The sequence below is a fragment of the Heptranchias perlo genome, chromosome 19 (assembly GCF_035084215.1).
Source record: "Heptranchias perlo isolate sHepPer1 chromosome 19, sHepPer1.hap1, whole genome shotgun sequence".
NCBI lineage: Eukaryota > Metazoa > Chordata > Chondrichthyes > Hexanchiformes > Hexanchidae > Heptranchias > Heptranchias perlo.
The window spans coordinates 14,090,486-14,117,700 of record NC_090343.1 but is presented as its reverse complement, the minus strand read 5'-3'; the positions used below and the strand labels follow the sequence as shown (position 1 = coordinate 14,117,700).

General features: G+C 42.1%; 1 protein-coding gene across 2 annotated transcripts in view; it reads left to right on the top strand.

Annotated features, from left to right (window-relative positions):
- The window catches only part of lama5 (laminin, alpha 5), a 247,530-nt gene extending 221,640 nt beyond the window's left edge, over nt 1-25,890 (top strand). For both annotated transcript variants that reach the window (XM_068000366.1, XM_068000365.1), the window contains exons 66-80: nt 1,240-1,368; nt 2,975-3,123; nt 4,340-4,472; nt 8,030-8,173; nt 9,428-9,558; nt 10,792-10,959; nt 13,365-13,497; nt 14,523-14,671; nt 14,971-15,160; nt 16,937-17,089; nt 20,096-20,255; nt 20,854-20,984; nt 22,180-22,273; nt 22,887-23,006; nt 25,437-25,890. In XM_068000366.1, coding sequence (XP_067856467.1) covers nt 1,240-1,368; nt 2,975-3,123; nt 4,340-4,472; nt 8,030-8,173; nt 9,428-9,558; nt 10,792-10,959; nt 13,365-13,497; nt 14,523-14,671; nt 14,971-15,160; nt 16,937-17,089; nt 20,096-20,255; nt 20,854-20,984; nt 22,180-22,273; nt 22,887-23,006; nt 25,437-25,585 — 2,133 coding nt within the window. In that variant the 3' untranslated portion in view covers nt 25,586-25,890. The remainder of the gene's footprint in view (nt 1-1,239; nt 1,369-2,974; nt 3,124-4,339; nt 4,473-8,029; nt 8,174-9,427; nt 9,559-10,791; nt 10,960-13,364; nt 13,498-14,522; nt 14,672-14,970; nt 15,161-16,936; nt 17,090-20,095; nt 20,256-20,853; nt 20,985-22,179; nt 22,274-22,886; nt 23,007-25,436) is intronic.
- Nucleotides 25,891-27,215: the final 1,325 nt, after the last annotated feature.

Genomic DNA, 27,215 nt, shown 5'->3' with positions numbered 1-27,215 from the left:
TGCATATTGGCTGTTCTTCATGCATGAATCTAGACAGTAAATGTTGGAAGGCTATTTAACCGTAGGAATCATCACAGCCAAACCTACAACCTGTCATAACCAAACAACCACATGCATGTACTTTCTGGATAGCAATCGGCCATTAATACCAGCTTAATTTTCTCCCCCATAGCCTGGCGAGACTGAGACCAGTTGTAGCAGCCACATTGCTGTTCCGGCTGAGATCAGCTAACTGAGCACAGACTAGGAATCGAACCGCGGACTTTCCTGGTCTGTTTTCTCTTATAAATGAGAGGAAAATGCAATAAGTCTCTTCATCTTTTTTTAAAAAATTTGCCCCTTAACAGTAAAGTGAAATTAGACTGTTGCTTTAAAAGAGAACCAAGGTTCTCTATGTACAACATTCTTCTAGCTAAAACATGTCTTTTGGGATCCATGTGAAAACAGCATTTGAGTTCGTGCAAAAGATTGTAGTGTTAGGGGAAGCCACTAGAGGGAGTCATTATCAGCTGTGCTGAAACAAAGTCCATATTACAATGATGATCATTATGCAGAGACAATATTAAGATTTATCTTACAGCACTTCTTATAGGAAAAGAAAGGTGAGAAATTTAAAATGAAATTAAATATGTTTGAAGCGATAAATCCATAACAGGCAAACTTTTAAGGAGATTTCCCCCATCAGAACCCTTTTTAAAAGTCAAACCGCTAACTAGCATGATTTTGTTATTGCATCGTGTAGCATTCCAGCAGCCATCCAGACCAGGAAGTTGCCAGGTTCAGTCTATACTGAGGTAGCTGACCTTAGCCAATGCGTCGCTGAGAGCTGGTCTTGGGAGTAAAAAGTAGCAGCACCGGTTCCCGCTCTATCTAGCAGGCCCTGCTGGATGTGTGTGTGTGTGGATGACAAGTGAGGACAGAATCAGCTTCTAATGGGCCTCACAGTTCAGTAGCCAACTAGCACTCACTCTACAGGCTCGCACATGAAGAGCAGCTGTTTGGGTGAGTTACTAGAGGGCTGGCCCTGCCCATAGAGCTGAACCCAAGCACAAGTCACCACCCTCAGGAGCAAATTTTTTAAAAAAAGACAAAGAGACTTATTGCATTTTCCTTTCATTTATAAGAGAAAAAAAATTGAATACATTTGTGGCAAGAATGACAAGTTAAATTGTAAAACCTTTTGTAATGAATCTTGTTTTGTTTCTGGCTGCAAGTCTAAATCAATTCTTCTTTTTATAGGAAAAGTACCTCTGCTTAGCCATAGAAAATGGAAAGCTCGTGCTGTTCGTTGACTTAAACAACCAACTAAAAGTTGAACATGATAACAGCGAAAGTCAGAACTCTGTCAGTGATGGATATCCCCATCAGGTAACTATAGTTTTTTTAATTAAGAAATTTAGGTGAAGAGCCAGGATGCCTAGTGCAGGACACCAACCAAGGCTGAAAAGAGTGGGAAGAGAAGATGAGGTGAATCAAAAAGCAGTGGTTATATGACTTAGATTTAATACTTCTTGTTTTCTGCTCCATCATCACCGAACACTAGTTCAATCATTATAGCCTCTGTGCTCTGAAACTTCCTCCCTCAAAAGCTCCATTTTGTCACCTTCGTCTCTGCTTTCAAAAGCCTCCTAAAGGCCCTGTTTATTGACTGTGTTTATACCTCCTCCTAAGTCTTCTTTTGACTCCTTCAAGCCCATCCCTCTCCTCCAAATCTGCCTCTTTCCTTCTTCTAACCCATCTTTTCTTTCTCCTTCCCTGCTTGGTATCTACTCATTGTCCACTGTACTTTAAAGCTTTCTGAGACATCTCTTTGTAAGGAGTGCGTTAAAAATATTAATTGTATAAAAACATTCTGCATGTTCCAATCAATAACGGACCCATAGACTAATCATAAAATGGGAGGGGAGTAGAGAGCTCCACTTCTATTCAAAATATATCCTTAAGAGATCTTCCCACTCAAGCCTGTGCTATGTCATTATGCTACACTGGATAATATTTCAAAAATAATCTTTAAAATCTGAGTAATAGAATAAAACTTGACACTTTTGCTGATGGACTGCACTTGTGAGTGATGAATATTCTTAGACAGATGTCAACCCAGTTCAATTTTAAGTATCCTATCAAACGATTGTCTGAAAATATTTAAACTCTTTATCCTTAAGCATTTAATTTTTATTTAAACCGCACTAACTGCAGTACTGAATTAGTGTGCATTGCAGAAGTGGAAGAAGAGCCTAATGTAAATTAATTTTGGAGTAAAACCAGTATTCATTAAGTGCAACACGCCATCATTCACATTTGCTCCTGAGATGAATAGCAGAGGTTTGGTACATGTATTAAATGGGCCATGCCATTATATAGGCCGTGGTGGGTGTGGGGGGAATGGAGGGAGGCAGACAGAGGAGCCAGTAGTGCAGGCTTTGGTTATGGCCTGGAATGTATTGGGATGAGCTGTTACCATGGTAATTAGTATCACATTAAGCTGCAGTGAGACAGGTATTTAGCAAGACAGAACCACCTCCAATAAAATTCAGCCACCTCACTAGAGTAGCTGAGCTTGGATCAGTCATGACTCTGTACTTGATGATTTTCTTTCCCAGCAAAAATCTTCAAGGATTCTAGTCAGGCAGCCTTGTGCCAAAATACATTAGATGCCATGTATATCAGTAGCTCATTTTTTAAAAAACTGCTTCTGTTCCTTTCCACTAAAGTGGCATCTGAGCAACAAAAAAGTAATAAAAGTTAGTTTAAACTTTCCATTTTGATATTGCAAAGATATATTTAAGTTGAGATTTTAACTTAGGGGTATTGCAGCTTTAAATCTGAGTGATGTTCAAAGTGACCACGACTAGAAGGTGCTATATCATTATGAAAGCAGGCCATCTACACCGTCTAATATAGTTCAATAAAACAAGGATCCAGATTCTACCTGCCCTTGATCACTGCATAATTTGAATGTACATTTCTTTTTCAGATCCAGATAATTATGGTATTTTCAAAAAAAGTGAAGATTTATGTGCGTGTGGACAGGAAAACAGTTCTTTCTTGTGAGCACGATGCATCGCGTCCTTCAATTTCTGAGTATTATCTTGGTGGTGTTCCTGTCGAGAGACTCCCAGACAAGTAAGAATCAAAGGGGCAGGAGGGCTGAGCTGACATGTAGTTGATTCCACTGTGCATCTGTTAACGGTATGCTGCTTTCCTTAAAGAAAGCAAAGATGTCCCCCTTTGTTCACCCAACTTAATATATTTTTGGTACTGCATTTCCAGCTTGGCAAATGTTAAGTTTATTTTTTATAATTGTAGAGATAAGAAGAAAAAACACAAATGTTAGATATCTGAAAGAAAATTGGAAAATCTTGGAAATGTACAGCAAGTCAGTCAGCACTTGAAAGAGGGAGGTCAAAAATTTCAGTGGAACCTACTTCAGAACAGATGGGTCTTACCCGTAAAGTCATTTAAATAATTGGAGTAGGCAGCCCATGTTTGTACAGGTGCAATAGAGGCCCTGAGTGCCTGCTGAAAAACCACTCCAATGTGGGGGAGCAAGATCGGCCCAAAGAGGGAGGGCAACATTTTTCAACAACTCCCCAAAGGGAAATTCATTGTAAGTTAATGGATTCCCTCTGGGATGGAGTGCCCTTGTCCGGAAATCTTTTTTCAGGCTTTTGAGGCCTGTTCTAAGCAGGCGTTGCTTTCAGAAGGCCTAAGGAGGATGTAAAGGGCAGAATTCGCGGGGTAGCCAGAGAGTTCTCCCTGACATGTCTCCAAAGTTTGTCCTGGATGTAAAAGGAGCATAAAGAAAGTTCCACACGCACCCCCCCCCCCGCCATGCCATTCTGGATTAAGCAGCAGATGGTCTTGGTTCTGCCTCAATTCCCTACCCCCGCCACGCCCCTGCAAATCCTGAGATCTGGCCTCTTCCAAACCAGGAATTTCAGGCCGACAGATCTATTCAAATTCTTTATTTTTGTGAGGCCCACTGGGATTTGTACACACAGATGCATGAGTGTTGCAATTGGTCTGCAGTAGCGACTGGCAAATCATTTATATTTCAACTATATAGATGAGATTGAACAAATTGTTAGACTGTCTTAAGAATTAATATGACATTCAAAATGAGCCCACTTGAATGTTCGGAATTCCTCCTTTTCCTCCCTTCACATACAATTACACACATCCCTTTTTAAATGTTGTTGGAGTCAAACCTCTCCTGTTGGTGAGTAACCACATGGCCTGGTGTGGTACTGACCTGCCCAGATCAGAAAAGTCCTAGGTTTGGTTCCCTGGTTTGTTTTAAATTAACCTTTCATTAACTGACATGTGCTTTCCCTTTCAGCCTGAGGAATAGATTCCCCACGGGCGGGTCCATAAAAGGCTGTATGCGAAGTGTGAAGGCCCTGGACAAAAATTTAGATCTGAAACGTGAGAAGACCATAGGGATCAGTTACGGGTGTTCTGCAAACCTGCTGGTGAGTCTTGCCTTGCATTGCTGTCACTAAATGGGCACAGACCAGAAACGGGACCATTTTCAGGATTTTTAGGAATGACTGTTGTCGTTTAACAACCATCACAATTAAGTCTTAACCAAAGGTAGGGGAGTCTATAACGAGGGGGCACAGATTTAAGGTGAGAGGGGAGAGATACAAAAGGATCCAGAGGGGCAATTTTTTCACTCAAAGGGTGGTGAGTGTCTGGAACGAGCTGCCAGAGGCAGTAGTAGAGGCGGGTACAATTTTGTCTTTTAAAAAGCATTTGGACAGTTACATGGGGAAGATGGGTATCGAGGGATATGGGCCAAGTGCAGGCAGTTGGGACTAGCTTAGTGGTATAAACTGGGCGACATGGACATGTTGGGCCGAAGGGCCTGTTTCCATGTTGTAACTTCTATGATTCTATGATTCTATAAGTGCATACTAATGTTTACCATTATCTGTCCATCTGTATCTGCCTTTCTGTCTGTACATTTGTATGGTTGTTGTAAGTTTAATTTTTAGAATACTTCGGTAAGATTATTTAGCATTGGACCCTGGCTACACTACATATGATCATTCATTCTAATATACGCTGACTAGAGCCTGGTAATGACAGTGAGCAATGTTATTGTATGATCGCTTAACCCACTCGTATCAAATTCTAGTCCAATAAAGGTATTAAATTATTTATTTTAAATGAGTCATTAAAAAAGCAGAGAGAGTAAATTTGATACAAGTGCATTAAGCAGTCATAAGATATCATTTAAATAATTTCCAGGAGTAGATAATTTGCTCGTAATCTGTTTTTTATTCGTTCATGGGATGTGGGCGTTGCTGGCGAGGCCAGCATTTATTGCCAATCCCTAATTGCCCTTGAGAAGGTGGTGGTGAGCCGCCTTCTTGAACCGCTGCAGTCCGTGTGGTGAAGGTTCTCCCACAGTGCTGTTAGGAAGGGAGTTCCAGGATGTTGACCCAGCAACGATGAAGGAACGGCGATATATTTCCAAGTCGGGATGGTGTGTGATTTGGAGGGGAACGTGCAGGTGGTGTTGTTCCCATGTGCCTGCTGCCCTTGTCCTTCTAGTTGGTAGAGGTCGTGGGTTTGGGAGGTGCTGTGGAAGAAGCCTTGGCGAGTTGCTGCAGTGCATCCTGTGGATGGTACACACTGCAGCCACAGTGCACTGGTGGTGAAGGGAGTGAATGTTTAGGGTGGTGGATGGGGTGCCAATCAAGCGGGCTGCTTTGCCCTGGATGGTGTCGAGCTTCTTGAGTGTTGTTGGAGCTGCACTCTTCCAGGCAAGTGGAGAGTATTCCATCACACTCCTGACTTGTGCCTTGTAGATGGTGGAAAGGCTTTGGGGAGTCAGGAGGTGAGTCACTCGCCGCAGAATACCCAGCCTCTGACCTGCTCTTGTAGCCACAGTATTTATGTGGCTGGTCCAGTTAAGTTTCTGGTCAACGGAGACCCCCCAGGATGTTGATTGTGGAAGATTCGGCGATGGTAATGCCATTGAATGTCAAGGGGAGGTGGTTAGACTCTCTCTTGTTGGAGATGGTCATTGCCTGGCACATGTCTGGCGCGAATGTTACTTGCCACTTATCAGCCCAAGCCTGGATGTTGTCCAGGGCTTGCTGCATGCGGGCTCGGACTGCTTCATTATCTGAGGGGTTGCGAGTGGAACTGAACACTGTGCAATCATCAGCGAACATCCCCATTTCTGACCTTATGATGGAGGGAAGGTCATTGATGAAGCAGCTGAAGATGGTTGGGCCTAGGACACTGCCCTGAGGAACTCCTGCAGCAATGTCCTGGGGCTGAGATGATTGGCCTCCAACAACCACTACCATCTTCCTTTGTGCTATGTATGACTCCAGCCACTGGAGAGTTTTCCCCCTGATTCCCATTGAGTTCAATTTTACTAGGGCTCCTTGGTGCCACACTCGGTCAAATGCTGCCTTGATGTCAAGGGCAGTCACTCTCACCTCACCTCTGGAATTCAGCTCTTTTGTCCATGTTTGGACCAAGGCTGTAATGAGGTCTGGAGCCGAGTGGTCCTGGCGGAACCCAAACTGAGCATCGGTGAGCAGGTTATTGGTGAGTAAGTGCCGCTTGACAGCACTGTCGACGATACCTTCCATCACTTTGCTGATGATTGAGAGTAGGCTGATGGGGCGGTAATTGGCCAGATTGGATTTGTCCTGCTTTTTGTGGACAGGACATACCTGGGCAATTTTCCACATTTTCGGGTAGATGCCAGTGTTGTAGCTGTACTGGAACAGTTTGGCTAGAGGCGCAGCTAGTTCTGGAACACAATTCTTCAGCACTACAGTTAGGATGTTGTCGGGGCCCATAGCCTTTGCTGTATCCAGTGCACTCAGCCGTTTCTTGATATCATGTGGAGTGAATCAAATTGGCTGAAGACTGGCTTCTGCGATGGTGGGGATATCGGGAGGAGGCTGAGATGGATCATCTACTCGGCACTTCTGGCTGAAGATGGTTGCAAACGCTTCAGCCTTGTCTTTTGCACTCACGTGCTGGACTCCGCCATCATTGAGGATGGGGATGTTTGCAGAGCCTCCTCCTCCCATTAGTTGTTTAATTGTCCACCACCATTCACTACTGGATGTGGCAGGACTGCAGAGTTTTGATCTGATCCGTTGGTTGTGCAGTCGCTTAGCTCTGTCTTTGGCATGTTGGTTCAGCTGTTTAGCATGCATGTAGTCCTGAGTTGTAGCTTCACCAGGTTGGCATCTCATTTTTAGGTACGCCTGGTGCTGCTCCTGGCATGCTCTTCTACACTCCTCATTGAACCAGGGTTGATCCCCTGGCATGTTGGTAATGCTAGAGTGAGGAATATGCCGGACCATGAGGTTACAGATTGTGCTGGAATACAATTCTGCTGCTGCTGATGGCCCACAGCGCCTCATGGATGCCCAGTTTTGAGCTGCTAGATCTATTCTTAATCTATCCCATTTAGCACAGTGATAGTGCCACACAACACGTTGGATGGTGTCCTCAATGCGAAGACGGGATTTCATCTCCACGAGGACTGTGCGGTGGTCACTCCTACCAATACTGTCATGGACTGTCATCGTAATCTGTTGCTTGGAAAGAAAGCTCTTAATACTAAAGAACATTCTGTGATGTTTATATCTTTAGGTTCTACGTACACTATGCAATAATTGTTTTAAAATAATTAAAAATAACAGACAGTGTGTTTCAGTCTGTAATTCATATTGCTGACAGTCATAAAACAATCTCTCAGTTTGGGACATTGGAGCCACCCGGCAAAACTTAACTCTTGTGAGACTGATGTGGCCAAGTTCCAGATATTATATCCTGCTCAAACAATGCCTCTGCTTTATTGGGAAGGAAAGGAAGAGAAACCCAAAAAAGGGCACTGAGGAAAATGAAAGGGCATTTATAATTATCCCATATTGATGGGTTCATGCTCTGCCACACATCTGCAGCAGTTGTGTAAAGGAACCTCTTGATTTTATTTTTCCTATCAGAATATTTCAACCTACTAATTTCTGACTTTTTTTTGCCTCAGGTTTCACGTTCCGCTGACTTCAAAGGTCAGGGATATCTGAGTCTGACTCCTCAAAATGTCCCCAGACTTCGCAACAACTTCATATCAGGCTTTGGTTTCCAGACCCAGCAACGAAATGCCCTGATGTTTTACTATCCCACAGTGGTAAATGCAAACTGTTAACAAGAAGAGCTAACGGCAACAGTACATGATTGTCTTGTGTTGGTAGCGCAATGTGCGGAATTGAAACCTTCTTAGGATCACTGAGAGGTGCGCAAAAGGCTAGTCCGCCGAGGCCCGAAATCCTTGGCCTGCCACTGGAAATGGTGCGGAGCAGGACTTCGACCCGCCAACTGGCCCCAGATCTGATCCTACCGCAAATCCCAGGGGTCAGCAAATTTACTTATTTTGGCCAGGCAACTGCGCCGTTCTGGCGTACTGGGGCGCCCGTCCAAACATAGCGGAGGAGGCCCAGCCAGACGAGGCTCACGGGAGAAGGGCTGAAAGGCCCTGAATTTCAATCTTGCCACGTCAGAAACCACCCACTTCCTACGGAACGTTCCATTGGAGGCAGAATGGGGCGGAGACCCGGTGGGACTGAGTTCTGCCCCAACTTTCTCCCCACCCCACCCAGATTGCACTCTTCTAGGTCCCCGCGGGTCTAATCTGTAGAGTGTTAAAAAAAATAAATAAAAGCAGGTCTTCCAAACTATTGCAAGTTTTTAAGTAACCTAATGATAGGAGCAAAGAAACACTTATTTAATAAAAAAAAAGCTTCCTTCCTATACGGACAAGTTTTCACAGCATAGATCAGTTTCAGGAACTGACATGTTCTGTTGCCCTGAGTTCTGACATTGACAGGAACTGAGAGCAAAAAGCATTGTATATACAAGCTGAAATTTAAATTTCAAGGACATTTGGGCGTGGCATAATTACATGCATTACACACTTGCGCCCACGTTTCCTCGATCTTTTACACCGGATATTTGCTTCACACCCCTAATGCACGTGTCTCTGGGCGCAAATAGATGGAATTCTAATCCAACACACCCATTCTCCTTTTATTTGTACCTGTTTAAAGTCGGAATTTGCAACGGTTTGGGGGCTCCATTTTAACAAAGCGGAAAATAAACTTCTGGGCATTTGTTGATGGCACTGGCGCAAAGAAATATTTCATGTCCTGAAAGTGTGGTCTTGGTTTTGAGACCCAACTGGTCCAGAATCGGGCCTTGCAACACACCTCGATGAGATCGATGTTAATGTGCCACCATCCCTGGGTTAAATAAATGAAAAGTTACAGGAATATATAAAACCCCGGTCTGAACTCAAGTTCTTTCTTCAGTATAGCATTCAGTTATGTTACATACAGCTGTTGTTACTCTCTTGGTGAACTTAAATATTTTTTCATTGCTTTGTTAGGAAGGAAACTGTCAAGTCTCTCTGAAGCAAGGATTAGTGGCACTTAAGGTGTTTAATACTGAAGTTAAAAGTCAAATTCAGTATACAGATGGGAGCCTGCATTATATCTCCTTCTACATCAAAAATGAACAGTAAGTGCTTTGATTTACACGACTTACAAGGCTGTTAAAGAGCAACTGAAGCAAAAAGAAATAAAGACAGAGCATTTCTAGAAATGCATCTGAAAAGACCTAATGTAGAGTCGTTATTCCACGGGAGTAATTGAAAATATCACGGCCCAGTAATGCTCCGCCAACATGTGATGTTCCAAACTTCATTTTGCATGTTGAGAGACCCTTTCTAATACTCCTTTCACAGGGGATATTGGACATTGAAGTTTCTTGTGTATTCTTTTTATTATCATTAAGTTCTTCTTGTGCTCTTCAAGGTGAAGGGGCATTAGTGCTGAGGAATGGAACTCTTCCCATTTCAAACCGCCCCGTATTGGGTAAAGCACAGCCAGATGCAAAGTAAAGGTCCCTCTAGTCTGCCCCAACTACATGTCTCAGAGCATCCTTTGCATGCAATTTTCTATTTCCCATGCCAATCCACCCTGTGGCTTCTCTGGGTGAGATTACCAATTACTTGCTAAATTAAGTGCAGTTTTGTGCTGTAGGTTTGTGCCTACTAGCAACTGACTTGACATTACCCAAACTCATTTCACAAAGGACCCTTACAGCCAGCACCAGATAGAGGAGATTTTCATCCCAAAGGTCTGGGTTGGATTTGAATTCAGGTCCCAAAGGTATAAGGCCAGTGTCTAACCCACTGCACTACCCAATCCCCCTAACATTAAGGATAAATGGTTTCATATCAAGTTGTTGTTAAATTAATGGTGGTATGTGTTTTTGAAATCACATTCACTGAGACTGGATCAAAACGATATTAAACTCTTTTTACTTGGAACCCTTGAAGGAGTATGGTCATCACCTTTTTCAACATTTTTAATGTACACGCTGATGTAATTGACTCTGAACTATGTCATTACATCACATAAACAACATTCCATTCCTTGTATCCGAGGAATGCAACATGAACATGCTGTTCTCCCTCCTCAGTGACTCCAATAGTCTCCCTTTAACCGCCATCAGACACCAGAAACTTAATCGTGGTTAGATTCGAACCTGGATCTCAAGGTGATTATCATCAACAGTTCAAAGTCCCATCATTTTCTGGTCTACTTAAAAGACAGAAAGACTTGCATTTATATAGCGCCTTTCATGACGTCAGGGCGTCCCAAAGTGCTTTACAGCCAATGAATTACTTTTTGAAATGCAGTCACTGTTGTAATTAGAACTTAGCACTATTTTGCTTCCCTCCCTAAGGATTAAAATGACCATCGACGACAAGGAAAAGCAGCATTCAAAAATATCCAAGAGAAAACGGCGTCAATCTCGGGAGGTTGAGATGGGGCAGGTTTATTTTGGTGGTGTACCGAGAGCTGATCTAGGTGCTAATCTGACTGGCTGTATCAGCAATGTTTTCATTTATAGGTGAGTTACAAGACTCTACAAGATTCACAGAAGCGGTGACATCAGGATGGTGTGTCCTCAATTGATTAGGATAGTGCTGATAACTGGATCTTAGATAGATCTCTAACTTTTAATAATCAAATTTACACTTACACAGATTTGCACAAGATTTTATTCCATGCATTACTTAAATATTCATTGATGCTTGATATGGCAGACAGGGTGCCTAATGTTATTCTGAAAATATTGGCTCATTGATTCTTAGATTTACAAATGTTGACAAGCCTTTTATTCATTTGATTACAAAAACACATTACAAAGACCTAAATTCTTTTTGAAGCACTTCATCACATTACTTGCACATTATGGGGCCAGTTTTAACCCGAGTGGGCAGGTTTTGGGGCAAATGCAAAACGAACTTGCTGGCCTAAGTTTCAGGCCCGGTGAATTTTTAACTCCTGGGCCTTAACTAAATGTCACCACTCCACTTCCCGCTTGGAACGGGCAGGAAAAGGGCACAGAGCGGCCGCTGGTAGGTGAAGCTCATACAGCCCTTGGCTGCCCGCCAGCCTCCAGGTAAGTGGCGGGGAGATGCTTTTGGTAGTATCTCGTGGGAGGGAAGGAGGGGGAAGAGACCAGAACTTTGGAGGCTGCGACTTTCCTTGTGGGGCTCGGAGGAGTACTCCTGCTCCTCCAGACTCCACAAAGGAAAGTTTTACACTTACCTGGAGGACCTCTTCATCCTTCCCATCGGCTGCTTACCTGCTTCAGCCTGGCAGAAAAGCCACGGCAGTTTACCCACTCAGGCCCCAGTTAAAATGCCATCAGGGTCATTGGATCCCAATTAGCATTTGTGCACCAGGCTCCCACCTGAGTCCGATGGGCGCCTCATCCGCCAGCAGAACCAGTGACGTTATAATTGGAGATTGGCGGAAATGGAGCTGCTCCATTTTAACTGCTCACCCGCTCCGATCCTGCCCAGTGGGGAGAGTTAAAATCCTCCCAGTGACTGCGTGGTGAAATTGGATATAGCTTTACTTTACTTTAGAGTCTGCCAAATACTTTTTTAATGAAGGCAGTGCTGTTTAAAATGGCTTGAAAGTGTGTAGAGTGAAACCTAAGTATCCAGTGCTAACTTTACCAGTTGGGTTTAAGGGTGGTTCAAGGGTTACAACACAGCCAAGGGCTATTTTCAGGATTTGGGCAACGCTGGCAAAGCCGCATTTATTACCCATCCTTGTTGCCCTGAGAAGGTGGGAGTGGTCTCCTTCTTGAACGAGTGAAATGTTGTTAGGTAGGGAATTTCAGGATTTTGATCCAGTGACGAAGTAACGGCAATACATGCCATGGTCAGGATGGTGTCTGCGACTTGGAGGTGACTGTGTTCCCATGACATTGCTGCTCTTGTCCTTCCTGGTGGTACATGTCGGGGGCCTGGTAGGTACTGTTGAAGTAACTTTGGCGAGTTGCTGCAGTGCATTTAGCTGGCATTGGTGTAAAAGCAGAGCAAGATTGCTTTACAAACCACACTCGATCCCTGTAACTTACTCCAACCCAGCACTCATTTAGATAAAGAGGTTGTTAATTTATGCAGTGAGGATAGTGGTTGGGGTGCAATGGGTGCAGAGAACCAGTTGCCTTTATATGGTGGAGACAGTGGTTGGGTTGGTTTTGTACTGGTGCATAGTCGGAGTGCAGTAAAATGCACAGTACAGGAAATTCAGTTGTATCTGTGGAGATCCTGCTGATGAGGAAACTGCAGTGGTTCTGTCACACATCAGGATGAGCGATAAGAACATAAGAAATAGGAGCAGGAGTAGGCCAATCGGCCCCTCGAGCCTGCTCCGCCATTCAATAAGATCATGGCTGATCTGATCCTAACCTCAAATCTAAATTCATGTCCAATTTCCTGCCCACTCCCCGTAACCCCTAATTCCCTTTACTTCTAGGAAACTGTCTATTTCTGTTTTAAATTTATTTAATGATGTAGCTTCCACAGCTTCCTGTGGCAGCAAATTCCACAGACCTACTACCCTCTGAGTGAAGAAGTTTCTCCTCATCTCAGTTTTGACAGAGCAGCCCCTTATTCTAAGATTATGCCCCCTAGTTCTAGTTCCACCCATCCTTGGGAACATCCTTACCGCATCCACCCGATCAAGTCCCTTCACAATCTTATATGTTTCAATAAGATCGCCTCTCATTCTTCTGAACTCCAATGAGTAGAGTCCCAATCTACTCAACCTCTCCTCATATGTCCACCCCCTCATCCCCGGGATTAACCGAGTGAACCTTCTAATAGATCTGGTATATCCTGTTTCAGGACCTGGAGGACCAATAATACAGAAATATTTTTGCTGCTATTATACGCTGTATATGCAACAAAAGGATGCTTTGAGTTTTTTTCTTTCACTCCTTTTCTCACACAGTAAAGATTCAAGACAGCAATCAGTTGTAGATCTCCAGAAGCATAAAGTAATGGTGGGAACGGAGCTGAACAGCTGCCCCAGGGAAAAGCCACCCCAGCAGATCCGATCACACAGAAAGGAGAAATCCAGACAGGTAAATGAGACTTAAGTCAAACTCTCACATGTCATTGTCCCAGTCCACTAAGTTGCAAACATTCACAGATATAAACTCTGAAGACTGGCCCAATAGGCAGTTGGACACAAATTGCGCTCGAAAATTGCGCTGGCTGGTTTTTATTGCGAGTTTCCACTAAAATGCATTAACATAATCACAAAACATAAGATCTTCCATTAATCAGTGCAGCTTAACAGCGTAATTGTTTATTCTTTTTATTTTGCCAATAAAAAATATTAATTGATGTATTTAAGAGTGGGGTAACCTGGTGTGGTTTTATTAATACAGCTGAAAATGGGTTTATCCCAAAAAAAAAGCATTTTTAATAAGAGTGTCCAGTCCTCAACCTGAGTAACCTGATTTTAAATCACTGAAAATGACTTCTAAAAAGCTATATTGAATCATTTACCACTTGCATTGGTGTGCACTAGTCAGTTTCTTAGTAATTAAATACGTTTAAAATGTGCCTACTAGTGCCTGTGCGCCTAAGAAATCGAGCTTAATTTGAAGACCCTCCTCGAACGGCCACAAAGGGGCACAGTCAGCAGAAACTCACCATCCTTGTTATTTCGATCGGGGGCGTGGCCAGTTTTGTGGGCGGGGCCGGCTTCAGCGAGATTTTTTTTGAACCGGCGCAAAACATCGCGGAAACTCAAATTACGCTGGGCGCAAATCGAAATTCCGCAACGTTTGTGCTGACTCGGCCGGATTGCGCTGACAAAAGCCAGCGTAATCTAACGGAAACTCAAGGCCTATGTGGTTAAATAATTTTAACTTTCCACAGGAAAATTCTATAAAAATTCCCATAATTTCCAATACTCCAAACGCAACTGATATCCCCTCTCCCTCCTTTCCGCTAGGGAAACGCCTGCATTTTGTATTTTTGCTTTTTTTAATATTATGTTGAGCTCTTTCTTAAAAGAATAGTGCTTGTTTTCTTTATGCCTGAGAGGGCCTTGTGTTTGGTACATTTTGTAAGTTTCTTTCTGTTTTGAATCTTGAAGGCTACATCCAAACTTGAGAGCAAAAAGCAAATGTCAGAAAGTTGCCAGTTGCCAAAGCAGCCAGCAGCAGCCAGCAATGCGCATTACTTCAGGGGCTCCCATCTCAGCCGCTTGGAATATGACAATATCCCAGAATCATTCCGTGAGAGGTAAATTCTTTCAATAATCTCTGCTTTGTTCTTAGTGAGTGGCTATTTTAGCGCTGTTGCCTCATTGGTGAATGAATGCTCAATCGGAACACCCTCTACTGATATTAGCAACTTGAGATATGTGCAAATTAATGAGATCATGAAAATAAACTTTATACAAAAGCTTGGGCACTCTTGACATAAGGGAATGCATGTACACACAAGTGGTATTGTGTCATTCAGGAAAAGTGTTCTAATCTTAATGTGTCTTTGTGAATGTGAGAGGGCTTCATGCTATTTTCTTAATGTTGTGTCTCCAGGTCTAGTTTCTCCATGGAGGTTCGCTGTAAATCATCCCACGGGGTGCTTTTCTATGTATCCAATGAACAGGAAACGTCCTTCATGGCTCTCTTGGTTTCCAAGGGCCGTTTTGTTTTCATGTTTCATGTCAAAGGAAAAAAAATGAGAATTGCAAGTAAAGAAAAGTATAATGATGGCAAATGGCATACAGTAAGTATTGCAAACACAGTGTAAAGGACCTCGAAATAATTTCTACTCACAATACTGTATCTTACTTTTAGATTTATAATTATTGAAACTGTTTTCTACCCTTTGATGAAGATTAGAATTACTTCAGACTACATAAAATACCCTGATGGGATAATAGTTACAAATTTCCATTTTGATTTCTTTTCAGTACAAGGAAGAATGGCTTGAATTAATAGAGGGAATTTAAAACTATCTTGAAATCCCGTTATAGCAATGCCCTGATTTTATCTTTAAGATTTATTTTGGGAAATAGACTATTCTTTTAATAGGGTTCCTCTGAGATTATCTAACATTGAATATACTTGGGTGTCATGTAGAGCATTGTTTAATCTGGTTTCAGCATAAGGGTTTTGACTTACGTGTAACACATTGAGAGCTGATTAGCAGCATGAGACTGTAGTGGGAGCACTTAGCATTTGTGATCTAGCAAGATTGTAGCCTCCTTGTGCTAAATCCGGACTGGCCGTTAAGAAATGGAAGTTGAAAGTGATTGTGATTAGAAATTCCCTTTGATATAATTAACCAAATAATAAGACTTTCCTTCTAAACACTTATTTGTAGTGCTACTTGGTGCAAAATTCAGACTTGAGCAAATTCATGAATGAAGTTTAAATTAAACGGTGTTCCTGAAATAAAATCTACACTGTAGTAAAATGCAGACTCAATGCATGGTTTCCAATCCTGTCTGTGTCACCGCAGCCAGCAGAGACTGGGCGTCAATCCACTGGGATAGAAAATTATGGTGGGTAACCCCTGGGCTACACATTCAGCTCTTTAGCAGTGAGTTCAAGTGCAACATTGACAGAGGCTTACAGCCAGCTCATGTTGGCATCCCTCACAGGTGGAAATGGCTTTCTACTGGGGAAAGAGCCTATAAGGGTGAGAAGGAACAGCTTTGTAAATGGGGCCATAGGGAGATTTACAACATAATAAAAGAATCCAAGATGATTGGCGACATAAGTAAAAATGCTTAGACTTATACTTCAAGATTCTGATTTTTTTAATGACTGGACCACACATATTTTATTTGTTAAGCATTAATGCTTGAAGGACAACCCTGTCCTTCTTTAAGGAACTTTTTTCTCTTTCTGCTTCAGAGTCTCTCAAAGTCAAAGGTTAGTCAGACATGCGCTTGAACCATGAAATGAAAGTCTGAGACAAGTTATCAAGGTTTCCTAATCTTCACACTGTGCATTAATTTCCAGTTAAAAGTATCCATCAGTCACATGGCTTTGAGGAAAAGCAGATTTCTATGGCCTAGAAATTCAGCCGAGCAGCGCCCGTTTTTCGGGTGCTAAACGGCCTCCCAAACCTCCAATATGGTGGGCAGGAAACGCTCGCTCGTTGCGAGCCAGACGTGCGCCGCCATCCGTATTGGTAAAGGCCAAAAAGTCGGCGTGCAGTGTCGGCTGCACTCAGGAAAACCAGGCTGCAACCAACAAGGTAAGTTTTTAAAGTATACGTACCCGAATGTGGAGCAGGAGTGCTCCTCCTGACCCCACATTCAAAGCACCCGGGTCGCTGCTGGCTGACAAAAATGGGCGAGCCCAAATTTCTAGGCCTATGTGTTTGGCAGTGTAGCAGTGTGGCATTTAGGCATGTACTAGCTAAATATGAAGAGGTTTGCCCATGTCTGAACAAATGTAACTGGAAAGGTTTCAAACTGAGTAAGTTTGCAATAACTTGTGTTTCTTTGCATCAGAATTTGCCTGTAATAGTAAACTGTACCATTTCTAGATATTTTTCAATAGAGTCAAGAACCAAGGACAGTTGGTGATTGATGGTCTGCGAGCACAGACCAACACTATCTCAGCCACAGCTTCCTTAGATGTCAAAGCTCCATTCTACGTGGGTGCAGTGCCAACAGGAAAAGCAAAAAGGATTGCTCAGGTAAAAAGTGCTGTTCAACTTAATTGCAAATGTAACAGATTCAAAATCCTTTGAATGTGGAAGAGACGAAAGGCCGGATTTTCATCCATTACCCCATCCGAGTTCAGACAGGATAGTGGCGGAAAACGAAAGAACATCGGGTGGCGAGGCCTACCGTCGTGTTCCCTCCTGGACCTCCATTTCCCTCTGCCCACCCCAGTCGCGACAGCCACCGGTTGCCCTTTCCCTGTCCCATAGACCACCAGGAACGGGTCCCTGGGGCAGCAGTGGAAGACCTGGTGCAGCCCTTCCGGAGGGACTGGGCCCAGTGGAGCCTCGGGGCCCTTACCTTTTAGGCCTTGGCCCAGTATAAGTCCAAGACCACTGTAATATTGTAATGAAAGAAACCATACAAAGCCTGTTCCACTTTAAGAATTCCTTTCCACGTGGAGCGTCTCTCGCCCCCCCATTCAATATGAGCTTTGAAGGCAAAAAAACGCAATCCAGTGCAAAAACGAGGAAATTCCAGGTATTCATTTAAAGAATTTTGCTTGCGTTCTGGAGCCTTAATAAGACTGTGGCACAAAATATGCACTAGCATCATAGCACACAAAATGTAGCTGGCTGCATAATCATGAAGTGGGCACAAAACATGCTGAAGGCCTGTTCAGCCGATTTTCTGATTCCCTCAACCTCTCTATATATGAGATGGTTTTAATGGAAAGGAATGGCTTATTTCATCTATTTTTTTTTAACCATCAGTTTTCTTTTTCCTCTTCCCTCCTTCTAATCCCGACACCTATATGGGATGTTTTGCCATGTTAAAGGTTTTACACACATGTAAGTTGTCGAAGGTGCTGACTCCTTGCTGGGGCAGAGCTCCGGGGCATTGGTTGTCCTCCACTATCTCACCCACTCTTCATGTGAACCCTGGCACGCTTTTCAACATCACCGCCAAGCCCGCTGTCCTCACCAGCACATGATGTGGAGATGCCGGTGATGGACTGGGGTTGACAAATGTAAGGAATCTTACAACACCAGGTTATAGTCCAACAGTTTTATTTGAAAATCACAAGCTTTCGGAGGCTTTCCCCTTCGTCAGGTGAGTGTCGGATTCCTTGAAAATTACCTCATATATAGTCATAGAACAATGCTTGGTGATTACAGATAACCTTTCCAATTGCCCGTTATCAAGGCCATCAAATGAATTGAATAGTGTTCAGACAGAGAAACCTTAGATACCAGACAACTGAATATACAAACGGCCAGAACCAAAGACAGAGAGGGAGAAAGAGAAACATCCAAAAGGAAGAGAAAGAGAGAGAATGACCAGTTGTATTAAAAACAGATAACTTTTTTTTTCCCTTGGTGGGATTACGTGTAGCGCGACATGAACCCAAGATCCCGGTTGAGGCCGTCCTCATGGGTGCGGAACTTGGCTATCAATTTCTGCTCGACGATTTTGCCTTGTCTTGTGTCTCGAAGGCCGTCTTGGAGAACGCTTACCCGAAGATCGGTGGCTGAATATCCTTGACTGCTGCAGTGTTCCCCGACTGGGAGGGAACCCTCCTGTCTGGCGACTGTTGCGCGGTGTCCGTTCATCCGTTGTCGCAGTGTCTGCATGGTCTCGCCTGCTCAGACGAGGAGGAACGCGAAGGACACCTACAGACGCTGAAAGACGCCCTCGTAAGAACGGGATATGATGCTCGACTCGTCGATCGACAGTTCCGACGGGCCACAGCGAAAAATCGCATAGACCTCCTCAGAAGACAAACACGGGACCCTTCGTCGTCCAGTACTTCCCTGGAGCGGAGAAACTGCGCCATGTTCTCCGCAGCCTTCAACATGTCATCGATGACGACGAACACCTCGCTAAGGCCATCCCCACGCCTCCACTACTCGCCTTCAAACAGCCACCCAACCTCAAACAGACCATCGTTCGCAGCAAATTACCCAGCTTTCAGGAGAACAGCGTCCACGACACCACACAACCCTGCTACGGCAACCTCTGCAAGACATGCCAGATCATCGACATAGATACCACCATCGCACGGGAGGACACCACCCACCAGGTACATGGTTCATACTCCTGTGACTCGGCCAACGTTGTCTACCTCATACGTTGCAGGAAAGGATGCCCCAGAGCATGGTATATTGGCGAGACCATGCAGACACTGTGACAACAGATGAACGGACACCACGCAACATTCGCCAGACAGGAGGGTTCCCTCCCAGTTGGGGAACACTTCAGCAGTCAAGGACATTCAGCCACCGATCTTCGGGTAAGCGTTCTCCAAGGCGGCCTTCGAGACACAAGACAACTCAAAATCGTCGAGCAGAAATTGATAGCCAAGTTCCGCACCCATGAGGACGGCCTCAACCGGGATCTTGGGTTCATGTCGCGCTACACGTAACCCCACCAAGGGAAAAAAAAGTTATCTGTTTTTAATACAACTGGTCATTCTCTCTCTTTCTCTTCCTTTTGGATGTTTCTCTCTATCTCTCCCTCTCTGTCTTTGTCTTTGGTTCTGGCCGTTTGTATATTCAGTTGTCTGGTATCTAAGGTTTCTCTGTCTGAACACTTTTCAATTCATTTGATGGCCTTGATAACGGGCAGTTGGAAAGATTATCTGTAATCACCAGGCATTGTTCTATGACTATATATGAGGTAATTTTCAAGGAAACCGACACTCACCTGACGAAGGAGAAAGCCTCCGAAAGCTTGTGATTTTCAAATAAAACTGTTGGACTATAACCTGGTGTTGTAAGATTCCTCACCAGCACAACCAGCAGGGATCGCTGGAGAGCAATCACTTTTTTTCCCCCTCCCTAACCCAGGGGCCAATTGTAGTGCTCCATCACCACACCAGCCAAAATCAACCAACTCTGCATCAACCCGGGATCGACTGGAAGCAGACGAGCCCATTTGAAGAAATTGTATTCATTGTTTTCAGTGTGGATGTGACTATTTGTGTGAATCTTTGATCATTGATGGAAGTTAAGTCTCTTTATTGTTTGTTTCTACAGGGTGCTTCTGCTGCCAGGTTTGATGGTTGTATCCGAAACTTCCAGCTGGACGGAAAACCTATGGAGCCTCCATCACGCACTTATGATGTCACACCATGTTTTGAGGGCAGTGTCGAAACAGGGACATTTTTTTCAGATGCAGGAGGCTATGTAATTATAGGTATTAAAACTGAAATATTTTAATATTTCTATTTTCATCTTATTAATTGGTATTAGCCAACGACTACATTTTTAAAATTTGCATTTTAAACTTGCTACCAACGTGTTTACAATTTTATATTTGAATTACGGATTCCTTTTTTTGCCGCCTTTCCCTTAATAAACCACAACTTCCGCTGCATATTTACTTCATGCTTCCATTCTCATTATTCACTGGCATTTCTATTGCCAATTTTCTCCCCTCAGGTTCTGAGAGCAGTGCCTCCTGCTGGGCACAGTTCCATGGGCTTTTGAAATCTCGCCCAAGTGACCATTATTCACATCTCAGGGTAGACAATGAGTGAATCAACTGTGGGAGACACCAGCGCCAACCCACATTCTATCCTCATCTTATGATCATACATATCCTCTTTTTAAAGAGCTGGCACAGGCACATGCATGCTGGCCTCCTGCGCTGTATGAATCTATGACACTTTCCAGCAGGACTCACTGGATGGTGATCAGGAATGGGACCCATGGCTGATTTGTTTTCCCATGTGCGCTGACAGACTTTTTATTCTAATTTTCTCCAGCAATATTTTTTTTCCTTTTTCTTTTAGAGGAGTCTTTTGTTCTTGGCAAAGATTATGAACTGATGTTTGAAGTGCGGGCCAGGAGTTTGTCAGGTGTACTTTTCCACGTTGGAAGAAAACTAAGCCATTACTTCAGTCTGTATTCAAAGAATGGAAAGGTGAGTGACCCTGACTTTAGCTCCTTTAAGACTTTTTTTTTAAATTCATTCCCAAAGTTTACTGTTCAGAAAAATCTGAGCACATCTTCAAAATTTAAATTACCAGTCCAGGTGATGAAGATTTAAGTTTGTTTTTTGGCTCAATCGTGATTTAGAGGAAGATCTGTTTGTATGAGACCTTTAGTCTGGAAATGTAACCTTCCTTGTCCAAATGCAGTAGCACCGTTTATATCACCTGAACAAAAATTTCTGCTTGTCCAGAATATCATTGTCACAGAGCTACAGATTATTATGATATGCCACGGATTTTACATATCTAAATGATCTGTAACAAAATATTCTAACACTGCTCTGTCGCAAACATCAAAAATACATACACATCAAGAAGTGTTCAGGATTCACAACATCCAACATATTGGATTGTGCAAAGTTTTCATGCTTTTTTGGAATCAAAATTCTGAGCTTCTGATTCAGTTCAATACATTTTGTGTAGAATGGCAAGTGACTAGCAACCACTACCAAATTCATATAGGGCCTTTTATGTAAACTGAACATAACAAGAGGAGCAGTTTACATCAAGCAAGAAGTAGGAGAGAAATTAGGGGAGGTGAGTAAAAGAATGGTTGAAGAGGTAAATTTTACAGGATGTTTTTGAAGGAAGTGAAAGATGTAGCATGAACATGGCCAATGCCATCCTGGGCAAAAGACTTAAGTTGAGCAGAGAGGGTGGCTATAGGGCCTTGCTATGCACTGTGGACAGGTATGGTTTAGGCTGTGTAGACGTTGCAGATGCTGTGAACCCCCCTGTATGTCAGCTGTGGACCCCCCTGTTTGTCAGTTGATCCGAGACTTAACGCCAGCACTGGAGGGTTATGGTGTTCAACATTGTCAACTATGGACCACTGTGTTTGAAATATACGCAAATAACATTAGGAGCATGACTATCCTGAAAGGATGAAGCATCTTCTGTCTAGATGGTAGAAATAACAAGTTACCATAATCTTAAAGTTCAAACAAAGTCTAATTAAATGGGTAGTCCAAAACTAACCTTGCCTTTATGATCAAGTGATGTATTTATTGTTAAAAAATAAGCTGTTTACAGTTCAATTTGCTGCCTGTGTATGGAGTGGGCTGAGTAGGTAATGGGCTGAATTTCCATGTACTGGTTACTGACTCTATTCTACTTTTCCTTTAGGTTATAGTGCAGTTAAATAATGGGGCTGGGGAGTTCTCTGCATCAGTCACTCCACAACAGTCCCTGTGTGATGGACAATGGCATCGCATTGCAGGTAAGTGTGAAGTGTGCATGTATGCACAAGCCTAATGCCTATCATCAGGCAGGCAGGGATTCTGTTCTTTCAGGTGGATTTGGGAGTCCAATACTGAGATTATTCTATTCTATTTTTTTAAATTACATCAGCAAGTTCTTTCTATGGGATGGAGACCCATTATACTGGGTCAATTGCTACATTGTCCAGAGATTTCCTGGGGATCGGGAGGAATGGAATGGTTATGTTCCAAGAAGGCTCAGCTATGCAAATGAAGCAGAGGGAAGCAGAACCACCCTCCTGTCTCATTTTACTCCTCCAAACTCTGGCAGATGTCCATTTAGAGGAGCTCTGGTAAGAAGTGAGCCGTAGGCCCTGTGCTCAGCATTCTCAGATGGGAGTCAGGAAAAAAGCAACTACGTGTTCTTTGGAGCTGAAGGCCTTCTGGCTGCTATTTTTGGACAGTTGGATTCAAGCTTAGTTCACGGAGGTGGAAGAATGGTTTACTAACCCAGTATGGCACCTGCCCCTATGCTTTGGGTATATTTTAATGCAGCCAAACATTCATCTTTAGTGTAAAATGGCACAAAGATGCATTTGTAAAAATCTGATTTCTTTGTTTCCCTTCATTTAGTTATCAAAAGAAAGAATGTGATACAACTTGATGTGGACACTGAGAGTAACTACACAGTGGGACCATCACACACTCCTCGTACCAATACCAAAGAGATCTTTTATGTGGGAGGTGTACCAGGTGAGTTACATTAACTGCATTACAAGTAGAACAATTACTAAATTAGATTTTATTGCAATTACAGTTGCATGTATTAATAGTTGAGAGTATATTTTTAACCTTCCTAATATGTTCTGTGTAAAGAGTTCCCTGGAGTCAGTGTGTCATCTTAGTTTCTGGTAATCATTTCTAATGAGCCTGCTTATTTTTATTTTGAAATCTCCCATTCCTGATCACTATCTAAAGACCTCTGCTGGAAGGTGTCTTCATGTAGACCAGGTGAAGACCAGATGTGGCTCAATTGTAATGCACATCATGGTAAAATAGCCCCAACACTCACCATCTAGGTTCACATATGAAGACTGTCCACATTAATGAGGTATGCAAGGTTGATAGGTACTCGTGGGACTGTACCTCAGTTCCTTCAAGAGAAGGGGGAAAAATTGAAGAGGGGAAAATAAAATTCAGAATTTTACACTTTAAGGAAAAATTGGAACAAATGCCCATTGTTACCACATGATAAGAATATTCTAAAATATTTTTTTTTGTTATTTGCTCTAGGCATGTAGACAATGCTGTTTCAGCTTTCACTAATAGAGTGTAGATGTTCTATGTGGAAGCAGTGTTTATGTCTCAATCATTGGAACAATATTCCTTTGTTCCCACATTGTGTTGCCATGCGGCTGCATAACAAAGTAAATGCCTCATTCACTTATCCTCTTCCGGCTCTTGAGGCAGATACAGCTGCAATCAGATTTCTCCATCCAGCTCAATCTTGCATGACTACTTTACCAACCATTTTGTTTTGCTTTGTCACAACCGTTCTTTTTCATGTCGGGTGAAATCTCCTGCCAATTGGTGTCCATGGAGGGGTGTGCACGATTCCTGTTAAGTGTGGTCTGTCCATTAAAGGGAGATGTGCACAGTATGCCTACTCCATTGATCCTCAGCAGATAGCTGATCCAAAACCACTTTCTTTTCTCATCCATGATTGGGAAAGTGACCACTTCCTCATACAGCCTTTCATTTGATATCTTATTTGATCAAAAGGTTTTAGCAAAAAGTTGAAAGATAATTAGTTTGTGTGTAAGGGGAGATTGTTTGTGTGTAAGGGGAGATTGTTTGACAGCAGAGAAATAATGACATCACAAATTCATGTAATAACTCATTGACAAACAGGACAGTCGAGGCTACAGCAATTCCAAGACAAAAAAAGACCAAGGTCCATCTAGTTCACTGTCTACCATCCTGGTAGTCATGTGATACAATAATGGTATTGTTGACTTTTCATAGCAATCAATCTCTATCAATTAGCCTACAACAGACCCCGATATGAGGTGAAGAACCGCACCCCCCCCCCCCACCAAAGTAGTGGGAAGCTTTGGGACCCATTGGTTCCAAAGTCACCTGTTCCTCCCAACCATACTACATTTACCACATGTCATGTCTCAAATTACTCATATTGTATCCCAAAATACTATTTTCTGAAAGAAATCTAATTTGACTGAATCAACACTGTCTACATCCACAATCTCATTAATCCTAGACTTCCTGATTCAAACTTTATCAGAATTATAAACAAAATATTTATTTTAACAAAGTTAACTGAATCTCCCCATATAATCAGACTAAATTGACAGGCTGAAAGCATATCATAATATGGTAGCTCAATAATCAACAACTGGAGTTTTAATTACTTTGATTTAATTTGCCCACATGGGTTTTTTTGTTAAACATTATAATAGGAATCTTGTGTTATTTGGTATTTAAAAGAATAAATGTAAGTTGTAGAAAAATATATTTTTTTAAAAATGTATAGGTTTGGCACAAAACAGTGCAGCACTAATATTTATAGCGCTGTATACTGCCCATGAAAGCAGGGATATTATCTGAAATGTATCCATAGTGTGAGTGTTTTACATTGACTTTGAGGCATCAACACATTTCCTCCGACTTTGTGGAACATTGCGGATACAATCTATGCAAAATGTATAGCCCAGTCATTGCCAGAGGTCACTCGCGCGGTGTCGGGGGGATTTGTTCAGAGCCTCACGGACGAGAGACGTCATCACAAACTGAATTTAGTGGGGTGAACAATCTAGGTTAGCCTGCTCCAGGCCAAATTATCACTTTGAAATTTGATTGATATGCCGGTCACTTATGCAATATTCTAATTAGCCAGTTATTCCTGCCTAAGTATGTCCACAATCAATTAATTACATACTATTTCCAAACAGTCTTAGAATTTGGTGACAGCTGGTTTCTCTGCAAGTAATTGGACATAATTCAGGTCAATAGAATATACTTTAATCTGTGAAAATTGCCATCAAAATAAACTGTAATTTATTGCAAAGCAGCTGATTTATGAAAAACACTTTCTCTTTGCACATGTATAGTTTTAATTGTTATTTTTGCATAAATATCTAAATGTTTCCTTCTCTTATATTTCAGATACAGTGCAAATTCCAATGTTGTCTTCTATACGTTCCTCATTTGTTGGCTGTGTAAAGAATTTCCTAATTAATCAAAGTTCTGTACAGTTAAATCGACCAGGATCCATATATGGTGGTGTCAGTACCAACGGTTGCCCACTGATGTAAATAGAATGGAAAGATGAAATAAAATCAACACTTTACCAGAGCTGTTTTAAGATTTCCAATCCACTTATGCACTTAAATATTTGTACTGTATTTCAAAATCTTGCTGTGGATTTTTAAATAAATTTAAGCTATTTTAATGACTTTTTATTTGGTATTTTGGGAGGAAAATATTAAATGGGTAAAATTTATCCTGTTACACTGGTTTTACATTATCTTGTTTAATTAAGATCCCTGTTTTACAATTGTAGCACTGACTACGTGCAGAATACTGGTACATAATTTTGAGTCAAAATAAAACTTATCTATATTAATTCCTATAACATGTGGTTTGGTTTGTTCTTTCTGAATTATCAACTGTTAGCCTGCAGATTCATACTACACCAAAGGGAAGAAATTTAAAGCCCCATTTCCAAAATTAAAATCCACCTTGTTCTACTTTAAGGTGAGGCTTGGAGGAACTAAGAGCTGTAGCTTTATAAAATTTAGAAATTAAGTTTGATGAAGAAGAGGTGCCTTGTTGAATTGCCACAATCCCAAAAGATAGAATATGTAACTTAATTGCTACCTGTTTTCTTTTTTTCAGGTAAGTATCCTTCTATGGACTGCAATGACCCTTGAATTTGAATACCTGCTGACATTCAAATCTGTTCCACATGGAAGGACAGATAGAAAAATTCTGTATAATCCAGCATTAACATTCAATTTAAAAATGCTACCACTATAATTGAGAAGTGGGAGAGTCTAGCTCACAGCAATTTCTATGGGCTCCATCTGTGCTAAAGTAATTTCAGAACGGTCAGATAAATAAACAAATTTTGGGCAATGCTTTCTCAGATAAGCCTATATTTAAAGCATTGGAACTTCAGCTTGATTAAGCATAGTAGTACAGCACACATTTTAATATATTACACACTGCTACATCAAAAGATGCACTCTGCTGCACTTGCTAAACTGACTTTTTTCTGACTATTGCTATTACTTCTTAATCATACTGCAACAAACCTTAAGATAGTCACAGCAAATGTAATTAATCAGAATATACAAGACTTCCTTAATACACAAAAAAGCTTAATTTAATTTTCTTTGATCCCATTATATATTTACTACTAACTTGTTTATGCAGAGAGAAAACTACTTGATTAACTCAGTTATTTCTAAAATAGAAATGGTATTTTGAATGCTCCATATTGTGTAGACTTGTTAGTCTATTTAGTACTCTGATACATTGGGGTCAATTGCTGCTGTAGCAATTAGTACATTCATAGAATATTACAGCACAGGAGGCGGACATTCAACCCACACCTGTGCCAGCTCTCTGGAAGAGCCATCTACTTCATCCCGTTCCCCTGATTGTTACCTTTACTTTCTTTTTCAAATATTTAACCACGTCATTGAAGGCTAGTACACATATTCTGCTTCCACCTGTTTCTGAAAGGGCATTCTATGTCCTGTTAACACTTTTTTTTTAAAGTCTAACCGTCCTCTTAATTCTTTTGGCAATACTTAAATGTATGCCATCTAGTTACTGATTCCACCACTGGAAATAATTCTCCCCTATTTGACTTAGCAAAACCCCTTATGATTTTGAAAATCTCTCCGTTCTCTTTAACCTTTTGTTCTATTGAAAACA